The sequence below is a fragment of the Erinaceus europaeus genome, chromosome 12, assembly GCF_950295315.1.
Source record: "Erinaceus europaeus chromosome 12, mEriEur2.1, whole genome shotgun sequence".
Lineage (NCBI taxonomy): Eukaryota > Metazoa > Chordata > Mammalia > Eulipotyphla > Erinaceidae > Erinaceus > Erinaceus europaeus.
This window is the reverse complement of record NC_080173.1, coordinates 38322375-38337146: the sequence shown is the minus strand read 5'-3', so window position 1 is coordinate 38337146 and position 14772 is coordinate 38322375. Positions and strand designations below refer to the sequence as shown.

Genomic DNA, 14772 nt, shown 5'->3' with positions numbered 1-14772 from the left:
ACCACCTGGCCCCTTAAGAGAACATTCTATGTGGTCCGGGAGGTGGTGCAGTGATAAAGCTTTGGACTCTCAAGCATGAGGTCCTGAGTTCAATCTCTGGCAGCACATGTGCCAGAGTGATGTCTGGTTTTTTCTCTCTCCTCCTATCTTCCTCATTAATAAATAAATAAAAGAGAGAGAGGAGAGAGAGAACATTCCTTATTATTATTATTATTTTTTAACAGAGCACTGCTCAGCTCTGGTTTATGGTAGTGCGGGGGATTGAACCTGGAACTTCAGAGCCTCAGGCATGAGAGTCTGTTTGCATAACCATTATGCTATGTACCACCACCCTCTTAAGAGAGCATTTTACACATGTTCTCTTATTCTCTGTCTCTTCTCCTTTCTCTTTCCCTATATTTATTTGATAGAAACAAGAAAAATCAAGAGGAGAGTGGGGAGATAGGAAAAGAAGCAGACACCTTTCACCATTTGCAAAGCTTTCCCACTGCAGGTAAGGACTGGGGACTTGAATCTGTGTCCTTTAACATGGTAACATGTCCGATCAACCAGGTGTGCCACCACCCAGCACCCTACACATGTTTACTTTACTTAACCTCCAGGACTATGGCTGCTTGAGTTCTAGGCATCCTGTACAAACTGCAACCAGCAATGAGGGACAGACAGTTCAATGAAAAATGGGACAAAGGTTGTTGTTCACCAACTGTGTCTTAAGAATCCAAAGGCTGACTCACAACACATCTGTTTACATTCTGTTCACATGTTTATCATTAACAGAGTAGACTTTGCAGAGGTCATTACTTGAACTCAAACCTTGAGTTGATAGATTTAAACTTTAGGCAAAGGACAGCTTGTTTATGAAGAACCATTTTCCCTACATTTATGTTTGAGCTTTTTTTTTTTTAAAGATTTTATTTATTTATTTATTTATTTATTTTTACCAGAGCACTGCTCAGCTCTGGCTTATGGTGGTTCAGGGGATTGAACCTGGGACTTTGAAGCCTCAGGCATGAGAGTCTCTTTGCATAACCATTATACTGTTTCCCCAATCCTATATACCACAGAATAATTTACTTAAATAAACAGTAACAGTAAATAACTGAGCCTCTACCATGTACAAGACACTCTAAGAGGTTTAAAAAGGAATAGCTGTTTGATCTCATTGTCTTTATTTGCATTTCTCTGACAATCATCAGTGGCTTTCAGCACTTTCCCAGGTGTCTGTTGGCCCTCTAGCTCTCTTCCTTGGTGAGGTTTATGTCCATGTCCTTGCCCATTTTTTAATGGTGCTGTTTGTTTTTCTTGTTGCTAAGTCTATTGAGATTTTTATGTATTTTGGTTATTAGTCCTTTACCTAGACTTTTTCCATTCTATAGGGTGTTTTCCTGTCTGTTTTAAAAAACAGAGGAAATCTTCTGTAAGAACTTTAGAAGAGGGAGCTGGGTGGTAGTGCAGTGGGTTAAGCGCAGCATAAGGACCAGCATAAGGATCCTGGTTGGAGACCCCGGCTCCCCACCTGCAGGGGGGTCGTTTCCCAAGTGGTGAAGCATGTCTGCAGGTGTCTATCTTTCTCTCCTCCTCTCTGTCTCCCCCTCCTCTCTCCATTTTTGTCTGTCCTATCCAACAACAGCTATGATAACAATGACAATAACAACTACAAGGGCAACAAAATGGAAAAAATGGTCTCCAGGAGCAGCAAATTCATAGTGCAGGCACTGAGCCTAGAGATAAACCTGGAGGCAAAAATAAATAAATAAATAATTTTAAAAAATAACTTTAGAAGATAGTTCCTTCATGAAACAGATTAGGGACCACTAAAAAATAAAGTGTAAATTGAGGAGGGGAGCAAGATATCCCAATAGGACTCAAGATCCCAGATTCAATCTTTTTATTAAACTTTTTAAAAATATTTATTCCCTTTTGTTGCCCTTGTTGTTTTATTGTTGTAGTTATTATAATTATTGTTATTGATGTTGTCATTGTTGGATAGGACAGAAAGAAATGGAGAGAGGAGGGAAAGACAGAGAGGGAGAGAGAAAGACAAACACCTATAGACCTGCTTCACCGCTTGTGAAGCGACACCCTAGCAAGTAGGGAGCCTGGGGTTCGAACTGGGATCCTTACACTGGTCCTTCCTTGCACTTTGTGCCACCTGCGCTTAACCCGCTGCGCTACCGCCCTCTATTAAACATTTTTTAAAAGATTATTTATTTATTTATTAATGAGAAAGATAGGAAGAGAGAGAAAGAACCAGACATCACTCTGGCACATGTGCTGCTGTGGATCAAACTCAGGACCTCATGCTTAAGAGTCCAAAGCTTTATCACTGTGTCACCTCCCAGATCACAACATTTTTTTAAAACTATTTAATTTATTTATTCCCTTTTGTTGCCCTTGTTTTTTATTGTTGTTGTAGTTATTGTTGTTGTTATTGATGTCATCGTTGTTGGATAAGACAGAGAGAAATGGAGAGAGGAGGGGAACACAGAGTGGGAGAGAGAAAGATAGACACCTGCAGACCTGCTTCACTGTCTGTGAATCCATGCCCCTGCAGGTGGGGAGCCAGGGACTTGAACCCGGATCCTTATGCCGGTCCTTACGCTTTGCGCCACGTGTGCTTAACCCGCTGTGCTACCGCCCAACTCCCTTTATTAAACATTTTTAAACTTTATTTTACTTGATAGAAATTAAGAGGGAGGAGACTGGAGAGAAAGAGAGAGAGATCTGCCACACTCCTTCACTACTCCTGAAGCTTTCCCCCTTGCTGGTGAGGGTTGAGGACTTGAACCTAGATCCTAATGCATGATAATGCATGCACTTAACCAGGTGCACCACCACCCAGCCCTACCAGATTCATTCTAGATACCACCATAAGCCAGAGCTAAGCAGTACACTGGTAAAAAGAGAGGGAGAAAGGAAGCAAGGAAGGAAGGACAAAAGAAAAAAGAAAGAAAGGAAGGAAGGAAGGAAGAAAGGAAGGAAGGATGGGAGGGAGAAAGAAAGGGAGGAAGAGGAGAGAAGGAAGAGAGAAATAGTCTATATAGATAATGAGATACCATTCAACTATAAGAGAAGATGAGATCTTGCATGTGCTAATAACATGGATGGAACTGGAGGGGGTCAGCTAAGCAAAGTTAATCAAAAGGAGAAAGATAAACACTGGAAGATCTCACTCATTTGTTGGATATAAGGAGACAAAGTTAATCAAAAGCAAATCCTACTCTTATGCTGAATTGGAGCTCCCAAAGTGGGAAAGAAAGGAGAGAAAAGGGGTGAGGTAGTGGAGGGGGCCCAATGGGTTGAGGCGGGCAGGGGATTTACATACGTTGAAGAGAGAAGAAAGGTGAAATTGTGCCCCAAAACATAGTTACCTCCAAGGTTATTGCTGGGGCTCAGTGCCTGCACTATGAATCTACTACTCCTAGAGGCTGTTTTTTCCTTTTTTTTTTTGCCCTTATTGTTTATCGTTGTTGTTATTATTGTTGTTGTTATTGCTGTAGTTGTTGGTGGATAGGACAGAGAAATCGAGAGAGGAGGGGAAGACAGAGAGGGAGAGAGACACCTGCAGACCTGCTTCACCTCTTGTTAAGCGACCCCCCTGCAGGTAGGGAGCTGGGGGCTCGAACTGTGATCCTTACTGGTCCTTGCACTTTGCGTCAAGTGCACTTAACCCACTGCACTACCTCCTGGCCCCGTTACTGTAATTTTACTACTTGGATAGTGCACTGCTTTGCCATATATGAGACCCTAATTCAAGCTCTGCCCCCACCACATTGGAGGAAGTTTCTGTGCTGTAGAGATCTCTATAGAAAGAAAATATAAAATGATGTTTTCCTTTTTTCTTTTCTCTTTTTTAAAATTGCCACCATGGCTATTACTGGGTTTCAGTGCCTAAAAACAAATTCACCACTGCAGATGGCCATTTTTCCATTTATTTGATAGGGCAGATAGAAATTGGGAGGGAGATAGGGAGAAAGAAAGAGAGACACCTGTAAACCTACTTCACCACTTATGAAGCCTCCCCCCACAGGTGGGGTATGGGGGCTCAACTCTGGTCCTCAAGCACGGTAATACATGTGCTCAACTGAGTGCATCCCTGGTTTAGTCTGGTATGGAGGATTGAGCCTGGGACTTTAGATATCATTATGCTATCTCCCCCACCCCACCCCCCACAGTTCCTGTTGTGATGGTGACACATACCTACCTGTTAGAGTTTAGGAAGCGGTTTGCATCTGATTCCACATAGTGTTCAGATTGTTCTTCTTCCTCCCAGGCACTTCCCTGATGATCCCAGTGTGCAGTGGGACACCACACGTGTGGCCAGCACCCTTCTCCAACACATAGGAGTGAATGGCACCGACCTGGTAAGAGGACACTCTCCTAGACTGTGAAACTCAGAGTCTTGGTCACATCTGTCCCCCTGCCCACCTCCCACTTCTAGCCCTTCCCAAAGGCTGTTCTGGGTGGAGGCACAAGTGCTATCCATTAAGCCAGCAGAGGAACCAGCACACCCTTCGTGAGACTGAGAAACTTAGCAGTATTGAAATAGGGAGTGCTCTAACTTCCCCCAGGTCCTACCTATGTCCTGACACCCAAGAGCATTAGTCCCTAGGGGCCTGTGCACTTGTACAGACTTTTACCATTGACCGGGATTCTCACACTTAGACTATTTATTTATTGTTTATTTGCTTATTTATTTATTATAGAGACAGAGAATGCAGAGAGAGTAACAGAGATCACAGCACTGAAGCTTCCTTCAATGCAGTGGGGGCTGGACTGAAACCTGGTTGGAACACATGGCAAAGCAGTACACTATCCAAGGGAGCTATCTCCTTGGCTCTAGAGTACTAGTGTATCTTCCCCCTACACACCAGGGCCTGCACTGGGTTTTGTGCCTGCATGATTCCATCACTCATGGAGGGATATTTGTTGCTGTTGTTTTCAGGTAGAAGGTAGAAGACAGAAAGAGAGAAAAAGAGAAGGAGGAGGAGGAGTGATAACACAGCACTGCTTCAGTACTGATGAAGTTTCTCCCATTAGGTTTCTACCATGTGAAAGCTTTCCCAACAAGGTGCTCAACAAGGTGCTCCTATGTGGTAGCTGGGGCTCTACCCCAGGTTCTCTCTCATTGAGAAAGTGTGTTCTCTATGGCATGAGCCCTCTCCTGGCCCCAGATTATCATTTTCACTTTATAGATGAATAGTGTCTAAATTCTCATTTTACATTGAGGAAAATGAGGTTTCCAGAGGCAAAGAACCTAGCCCAAGGTATGCAAGGAATAGAGCTAGGGTGTTTTGATTTTTGTTGTTTGTTTTTGGTATCTGGCAAGATCTATTCAGTCATTAACAAGAGAGAAGAGATAAACTTATATCCACTAAGGAAGAATACTGTGGTCACAGAGCGATAGTGCAGATTTCACATTTACTTGCAGAGATGGATGAGTTTGGGAGTAAGCCTCTCAGCTTTCAATAATGTCTTTTGCAGGGTGTGGGAGATAGCATAATAGTTATGCAAAAGATTCTCATGCCTGTGGCTCTGGGGTCCCAGGTTCAATTCCTAGCACCACTATAAGCTAGAGCTGAGCAGTGCTCTGGTAAAATGGTAAAAAAAAAAAAAAAAAAAAAAAACACCTGTGGGGTGGGGGGAGCTTCATAATGTGATAATGTGTTGAAGCTGCAGAGGTTTCTTTTTCTCTCTCCTACTCTGTCTCCCCTCCCTCTCTCAATTTCTCTCTGTCTTATCAAATTAAAAATAAATAAATAAGAGGCTTCTGGAGGCAAGGCTATGGAGCACGAGAAGCTGTGTTTCTCTGCTCTCCTCTCCCGTGTCAACTAGGAATACCAAAGAAGACCACCTGGGACCGAAATAAGAAAGGACTAGAATGACTTCAGGAACCCACCAAATCACTGGTAAGTGCAAACACGTGTGGCTCATGGACAGAGTGAAGCCTAGGGAGATATTAAGTGGCTGGTAATGGTCCAGCAGTTTACCAGTTGAGACACCACATCCAATCTGTTTCACCAACAAGGGGACCGCTGAAGGAAAGAGAGGACTCCCTTGAGACTCACCAAATGCAACTGTGAGTCTCAATTGCTACTGCCCTCAGAATCTGTAGCAGCGGTATGGTGGCCCTGTGCTGACACCAGGGGAAAGAAAACTAACCAGGAAAATCAGGAGAAGATCTATAACTCCATGGCCTAGCATTGGGGCTGTGAAAATCTCTTTGAATAACCACTGGATTATCTCTGCCACACCCTGCTTTATCTCTTGGTCAGCAGTCAGTGATTAAGCTAAGAAGCCTACTCATAGTTTAAAAGCCCTCAGGCTCCCATAGCCTACAGGGAAGAAAAAGAAAAAAGAGGCTTTTAAGCCACTGAGCTCCAAATCAGGGATTAAAATACTATTGAAACAACTGTCAATTTCCACAACTGTGAACTCTTTAAGTACCTTACTTAGACACAAGTGAATCCAGGCAATAGTGATTACTAATTTGAAAAGTGCTGAAAGAGGGACTTCATAATATACTATATAAAATGGTTAAACCAACAAGAAGAAATATTGGAGAAATGAACCAGGACAAGAATCCAGCTAAAATCCCCCCCCAAAGGTTGAAGCACAAAATAATGAGGTCAATATCCAAACACTAGTTAAGGAAATAATCACAGGAGTGAGTAAAGAATTTGAAAGAATTGTCATCAGAAATGCAGAAACAACAAATGAGACTCTGGAAGAAAACACTAATTATCTCAGGGTTATTAGAGAGCTGAAAGCTGAAATAGCTGAGCTAAGAACACAACTAGCTGAACAAGCTAAAACAGTATCAGAACAGGGAAACAAAATAGATGAACTCCAAAAAACAGTAGTGGGGAGAGAGAATAGAATAAATGAGGCTGAAGACAGAATTAGCAAGATTGAAACAACTGAAAAAGAAGTAAGAGATCTCAAAAAGAGATTAAGAGATACTGAAAACAAAAACAGAGACCTATGGGGTGAATTCAAAGGAAATAATATACACATTATGGGCTTACCAGAGGAAGAAAGTGAGGGAGAAGAAGAAAGCATTCTTCAGGACATAACAGCTGAGAAATTCTCTAGTCTAGACAACATCAAAGACATAAAGGTTCAAGAATCCTAGAGGGTCACAAACAGAATTAACCTAGACTTAAGGGCACCAAGACACATCATATTTAAAACGGAAAGGAATAAGGATAAAGAAAGGATCCTGAAGGCTGCAAGAGAAAAACAAAGAGTCACCTATAGAGGGAAACCCATAATATTAGCAGCAAACTTCTCCACACAAACACTATAGGCCAGAAGAGAATGGCAAGATATCTATCGAGTGCTCAATGAGAAAGGCTTTCAACCAAGACTACTGTATCCTGCTAGACTGTCATTCAGACTAGATTGAGACATAAAAACCTTCTCAAACAAGCAAGTGTTGAAAGAATCAACTGTCACCAAGCCTGCCCTGAAAGAAGTTCTGAAAGCTCTCCTATAAACAGACCACCATAAATAGGCCATATATCAGAACACTCTAAAACTCTACAAGAATGGCATTAAAATATCTTCAATCTCTGATATCAATAAATGTCAATGGCCTGAATTCACCTATTGAAAGACACAGAGTAGGAAGATGGATCAGAAAACACAACCCAACAATATGCTGTCTATAGGAAACCCACCTAACTCAACAAGACAAACACAGACTCAGAGTGAAAGGATGGAAAACTGTCATATAAGCCAATGGCCCACAAAAAAGGGCAGGAACAGCTATTCTCATATCTGACACGATAGACTTTAAAATAGATAAAATTTAAAAAGATAGGGATGGACACTACTTAATGCTCAGTGGATCAATCAAGAGGACTTAACAATTATTAACATCTATGCACCCAATGAGAAGCCATCTAAATACATCAAACTTCTACTGAAAGAGCTACAGCAATATATTAACAGCAACGTAGTCAGAGTAGGGGACTTCAACACCCCACTCTATCAACTTGACAGATCATCCAGGCAGAAAGTCAATAAAGACATGAGGGAGCTAAATGAGGAGATAGATTAACTAGAACTATTGGACATTTGCAGAGTCATTCATCCCAAGAAACTGGAATACACATTTTACTCAAGTCCACATGGGTCATTCTCACGGATAGACCATATGTTAGGCTACAAAGACAGCATGAGCAAATTCAAGAGCATTGAAATCATCCCAAGCATCTTGTCAGACCACAGTAGAATGAAACTAACACTTAACAATCAACAAAAGATTAGTAATAGTCCCAAAATGTAGAAGCTCAATAGTGCACTTCTTAACAACCTCTGGGTCAAAGAAGAAATCAAGGAAGAAATCAAAATGTTTTGAGACTTCAATGAAAATGACGACACAAGTTATCAAAATATTTGGGACACAGCTAAGGTAGTATTTAGAGGGAAGTTCATAGCTATACAAGCTCACATTAGGAAACAAGAAAAAGCACAAATAAACAGCCTGATTGCACATCTTAAAGACCTTGAAGAAGAACAACAAAGGAACCCTAAAGCAACCAGAAGGACAGAAATCACTAAAGTTAGGGCAGAAATAAATAACATTGAGAATAAGAAAACCATACAAAAGATCAACGAATGTAAATGTTGGTTCTTCGAAAGAGTAAACAAAATTGACAAACCTTTAGCCAGAATCACAAAACAAAAAAGAGAGAAGACCCAAATAAATCAAATAGTAAATGAAAGAGGAGATATCACAACAGACACCGCAGAAATTCAACATATCATGCAAGGCTTCTATGAACAACTATATGCCACCAAGCTAGAGAACCTGGAAGAAATGGATGATTTCCTAGATACCTACTAACTTCCAAAACTAAGTAAAGAGGAAGTGAATAACATGAACAGGCCCATCACAACTAATAAAATTGAAACAGTTATCAAAAATCTCCCCAAAAATAAAAGTCCTGGACCAGATGGTTTTACAAATGAATTCTACAAAACCTTCAAAGAAGAACTAATACTTCTACTTTTAAAAGTCTTCCAGAAGACTGAAGACACTGGAATACTCCCTTCCAGTTTCTACGAAGCCAAAAGCAGACAGGGACACAACCAAAAAAGAAAACTACAGACCAATATCTCTGATGAACATAGATGCTAAAATACTGAACAAAATTCTAGCCAACCGGATACAGCAGCGTATTAAAAAGATTGTTCATCATGACCAAGTGGGGTTTATCCCAGGCATGCAAGGTTGGTTTAATGTACGTAAATCAATCAACGTGATCCACCACATCAACAAAAGCAAGACCAAAACCACATGGTCATATCAGAAGAGAAAACACAAGTAGAACCTGAAATGGAATTGGCGTATTGCACCAAAGTAAAAGACTCAGGGGTGGGTGGGGTGTTGGGGGTGGGAAGAATACACGTCCAAGAATGATGGCAGAGGACCTAGTGGGGGTTGTATTGTTATATGGAAAACTGATAAATGTTATGCATATACAAACTATTGTATTTAATGTCGAATATAAAACATTAATCCCCCAATAAAGAAAAAAATAATAAACCTGGAAACCAAAATAAATAAATAAATATAAAATTTAAAAATTGGGAGTTGGGTGGTAGTGAAGCGGGTTAAGCACAAGTGGCACAAAGCACAAGCACCGGGGTAAGGATCCTGGTTTTAGCCCCCATTTCCCTACCTGCAGGGGAGTCGCTTCACAGGCAGTGAAGCAGGTCTGCAGGTGTCTGTCTTTCTCTCCCCCTCTGTCTTCTCCTCCTCTCTCCATTTCTCTCTGTCCTATCCAACAACGACGACAACAATAATAACTACTGCAATAAAACAACAAGGACAACAAAAGGAAATAAATATTAAAAAAAACCGTTGTACATGAAGTGGCACAGGAACTGTACAGGAAGAGGCATTGGACTTTCAAGCATGAGGTCTTGAGTTCGATTCCTGGCAGCACATGTACCAGAGTGATGTCTGGTTCTTTCTCTCTTTTTCCTCCTATCTTTCTTATAAATAAATGAAATCTTTAAAAGAAATTAAAAAATAGGGTGGGAGAAACAGCGTAATGGTTATGCAAACCAGCTCTCATGCCTGAGGCTCCTAAATCCCAGGTTCAATCCCCCATACCACCAGAAACCAGAACCTAGCAGTACTCTGGTGTTTCTCTCTGTGTGTCTCTCTCTGCATCTCTCTCAAAAATAAAATTAATAAAAAATATATGTATATTAAAAAAATAATCCACACTTAAATAAAAATAAAAAAATTAACAAGAAGAAAAGTATTTTGCATAGCCACTATGCTATCTCCCACTCCACTCTGTCATCATTTTTCAATGACAGAAATGCAACTGAAATTTAGTGCACACAGGCATTACTGCATCACTGGGGCTTTGCCACTCCAGTCCAACCTTTTTTTTTTTTTTTTTGCCTCCAGGGTTATCGCTTGGGGTCAGTCCCTGCACTATGAATCTACTCCTAGAGGCCATTTTTTTTTCATTTTGTTGCCCTTGTTATTGTTGTTGCTGTTATTGTTATTATTTTTATTGTGGGATAGGACAGAGAGAAATCGAGAGAGGAGAGGGAATATAGGGGGGAAAGATAGATACCTGCAGACCTGCTTGGCTGTGTGTGTGTGTGTGTGTTTTGCTTCACTGCTTTTGAAGTGGACCCCTCCACCCCCACATGTGGGGAGCTGGGAGCTCGAACTGGAATCCTTACACATGTCCTTGCACTTTGCACCATGTGCAATTAACCTGCTGTGCTACTACTGCCTGGCCCACCAGGCCGAATTTTTCATATAGAAAGACAGAGACAGTGATAAAAAGAAAGATACCACAGCACCAAAACTTCCTTCAATGCTGTGAGAACCAGCCTCAAATCTGGGCTGTGCTCATAACAGAGCCAGTGTACTACTCCAAGTGGGCTCTCTTGTTGGCCCTTAATCTGGCTCACTAATTGATAGAAAGGCAGAGGGAGGTGGGCCCCTGACCTTGCCAGGACCCTCCTCTCACCTGTATTTTTGCTTCTTTCATTATCCTGGCTGGAGAAAACAGTCTGTGGTAGTTTTTCCTTCCTAGACAGGGTAAGAATAAAAGCCAGAGGTTTTGTTCCATGGATTTAGGGGTCAGAAATCTAACTCACAGTCAGAACCTGTGAAGGTTCAGCTCTGATTTATGATGGTGCTGGGAATTAAATCTAGGACTTCAATATCTTATGAATGAAAATGTTTTTGGCTAGCCATTATACTATTTCCTCTGGTCTTTTTTCCTTTCCTTTCCTTTTTTTTTTTTTTTCCTTTTTACCAGAGCACTGCCCAGCTCTGTTTTTTTTTTTTTTTATATTTATTTTATTTATTCCCTTTTGTTGCCCTTGTTGTTTTATTGTTGTAGTTATTATTGTTGTTGTCATTGTTGGATAGGACAGAGAGAAATGGAGAGAGGAGGGGAAGACAGAGAGGAGGAGAGAAAGACAGACACCTGCAGACCTGCTTCACCGCCTGTGAAGCGACTCCCCTGCAGGTGGGGAGCCCGGGTTCGAACCGGGATCCTTATGCCGGTCCTTGTGCTTTGCACCACCTGTGCTTAACCCGCTGCACTACAGCCCGACTCCCCCAGCTCTGGTTTATGGTGGTGTGGGGGAATTGAACCTGGGACCTGGAAGCCTCAGGCATGAGACTTTGTTTGCATAACCGTTATTCTTTCTCCCTTGCTTTTTGTTTTCAGTGTTCCATTGTGGAGAGTGTCAAGCATATAAAAAAGCTGAGAGTGGTTTGATGAACTATCAAGTCTGTATTATAGCCTTAAGAATTATTAACTCACAATCAATATTATTCCCATCTAAATACCGTTACTTCCCTACATCCTGTGTTATTTTGAAGTATATTGCTGAGTTCATTTTTAAAAAAATATTTATTTATTCCCTTTTGTTGTCCTTGTTGTTTTACTGTTGTAGTTATTATTGTTGTTGCTATTGATGTCATTGTTGTTGGATAGGACAGAGAGAAATGGAGAGAGGAGGGGAAGACAGAGAGGGGGAGAGAAAGATAGACCCTTGCAGACCTGCTTCACCACATGTGAAGTGACTCCCCAGCAGATGGGGAGCTGGGGTCTGGAACCAGGATCCTTATGCCAGTCTTGCGCTTTGTGCCATCTGCGCTTAACCTACTGTCCTACCGCCTGACTCCCTTGCTGACTTCATTTTTAAAACTTTTGGTTTTTGACATAAATTTAATACCATTATCACACCTAAAATTAATAATTCATTAATGTCAGTTGTTTCATATTTCAAATGTCATAAATGTATTATAGGCGTTTTAAATTAGTTGATTATTATTATTACTAATTTGCTTCCAGAATTATCGCTGGGGCTCAGGGTGGGCACAAATCCATTGCTTCTGGAGGCCATTTTTTCCATTTTTTATTAGGTAGGACAGAGAGAAATTGAGAGAGGAGAGGGAGATAAAAAGGGAGAGAAAGACATCTATCTGTAGATCTCCTTCATTGTGAAGCTGACTCCCTACAGGTGGAGAGCAGGGACTTGAACCAGATCCTTCCTTGTGCTTAGTACTATGTGCACAGGGGGGCTTGAACCGGGATCCATACGCCGGTCCTTGTGCTTTGCACCACCTATGCTTAACCTGCTGCGCTACCGCCCGACTCCCTTTTTCCTTTCTTTCTTTCTTATTTTTTTTATTTATTTAAAAAAGGAGACATTAAGAAAACCATAGGATAAGAGAGGTACAACTCTACACAATTCCCAACACCACAGCTCCATATCCCATCCCCTCCCCTGATAGCTTTACTATTCTTTTTTAAAAAAATTATATTTATTTATTCCCTTTTGTTGCCCTTGTTGTTTTATTGTTGTAGTTATTATTGTTGTAGTTGTTATTGATATCGTTGTTGGATAGAACAGAGAGAAATTGAGAGAGGAGGGGAAGACAGAGAGGGCGAGAGAAAGATAGACACCTGAAGACCTGCTTCACCCCTTGCAAAGCCACCCCCCCCACCCCCGCAGATGGGGATCCTGGGGACTCTAACCTGGAACTTATGCGGGTCCTTGTGCTTTGTGCCATGTGCGCTTAACCCACTGCACTACCGCCTGACTCCCAGCTTTACTATTCTTTATCCCTCTGGGAGTATGGGCCCAAGGTCATTGTGGGATGCAGAAGGTCTGGCTTCTGTAATTGCTTCCCCGCTGAACATGGGCATTGACTGGCCGATCCATACTCCCAGCCTGCCTCTCTCTTGACCTAGTAGGGTGGGACTCTGGGGAAGCGGAGCTCCACGACACATTGGTGGGGTTGTCTGTCCAGGGAAGTCTGGTTGGCATCATGGTAGCATCTTGAAACCTGGTGGCTAAAAAGAGAGTTAACATACAAAGCCAAACAAATTGTTGAACAATCATGGACCTAAAGGCTGGAATAGTGCAGATGAAGTGTTGGGGGGGGGGAGTTCTCCGTTTTGTAGATAGCTAGTAGGCATATTTTAGTTATATTTCAAAGGGCCTGTAGCTATACTTTTTTTTTTTTCTCTGAGCCTGAAATCTGATATGCAGGTAGATCCAAGTTATTGTCTGGGGAGGTGATGTCATGGCTGGAAAAGGGACAGAAAGCTGGATCAGGGAAGAGAGTAGTTCCCAAATATGGGAAAGGTGTATAAGTATTGTTGACAGTAAACCCCATCGATTTTATCTGATATGGGGCCCATATTCAGCTTAGGAGCCTATGTGACCTCTGCATCCCTCTAGATCTGAGCTCATGATCTGTGGTCATGAGTAAGAACATTCCAAGCTGCCCCAATATCCACCCATCTTCCTCAGGTGTAGCATAAAGTATGTCGTCCATCCTCCCTTCAAAGGATGGAACATTCTCTACTGTTGTTGATCCAAGTTGAGGGCAAGGTCCTACGGGGGGCCCACAAAGGGGTCTTTTTTGTTGTTCCTGATAGAGATTACCTGTGACAATGGAGAGAGGGATTTATTTGAGGTCTAGGCCCATCATGTCTGTTTGGGAATCTCAGGACTCCCCGATTAGGGCCCCAACTGATGGGGTGGCCTGATAGTGACTAAAGAGTCATCATTAATGTATGCCAGTCTTCTTGCCCTTATTCAGCTTTTGCAGTCCTTGCTTTGATAAGGTTAGCTTTGGAGTGAGTGAGGGAACTGTAATAGGAAGTAGGTGAGGAGGGTATCTAATTAGATACTATTTCATTAGGAACTTTATACTGACTCACTGCAGACTATTGTCTACTTTTGCTTTCAGGTATATATTTTGCCCTAGTTTATGGATATGTGTGAGCATATACTCTATCTCACGGGACCTGGTCTATATCTAGGTTTGGGGACTTTGCTAGGAAGTGAACCTCCTGGAATGGAATTAGAGAATACTATGAAAGGAAAGGTCTTACCCGAGTAATGAAGCTGAAGGGTTGTCATTCCACACCTGAAGTCTCTGGACACAGTCTGAAGTGAAGCATGCTGAGGTGGTACTCGCTGCATTCATTAGGTTGGGATCGGCAGATGCAATATTATTTGCTATGAATTGAGAGAACCATGCAGGAAAGTGGGCCCCACCCTAAGGTTCCAGGACTGGGGGAAATATAGGCTCTATAATGGAAATGTGAGGTTCCTGCTGTCTTAGGGTTCAAGAAGACAATAGATAGTTACTGCTATAATCATATTATTTGGTAATTGGGTTAACTTTGAAAATCCCTTTGTTAGGATTTGCTGTATAATACCCAACATCACCATAATTTATGTCCTTTGACATTA

At 41.7% G+C, this 14772-nt stretch overlaps 1 protein-coding gene across 4 annotated transcripts in view; it reads left to right on the top strand.

The window, feature by feature from the left end:
* Positions 1-14772, top strand: part of PIGL (phosphatidylinositol glycan anchor biosynthesis class L) — a 66945-nt gene that overhangs the window by 35379 nt on the left and 16794 nt on the right. For all 4 annotated transcript variants that reach the window (XM_016189597.2, XM_060203162.1, XM_007526167.3 and 1 more), the window contains exon 3: positions 4274-4364. In XM_016189597.2, coding sequence (XP_016045083.1) covers positions 4274-4364 — 91 coding nt within the window. The remainder of the gene's footprint in view (positions 1-4273; positions 4365-14772) is intronic.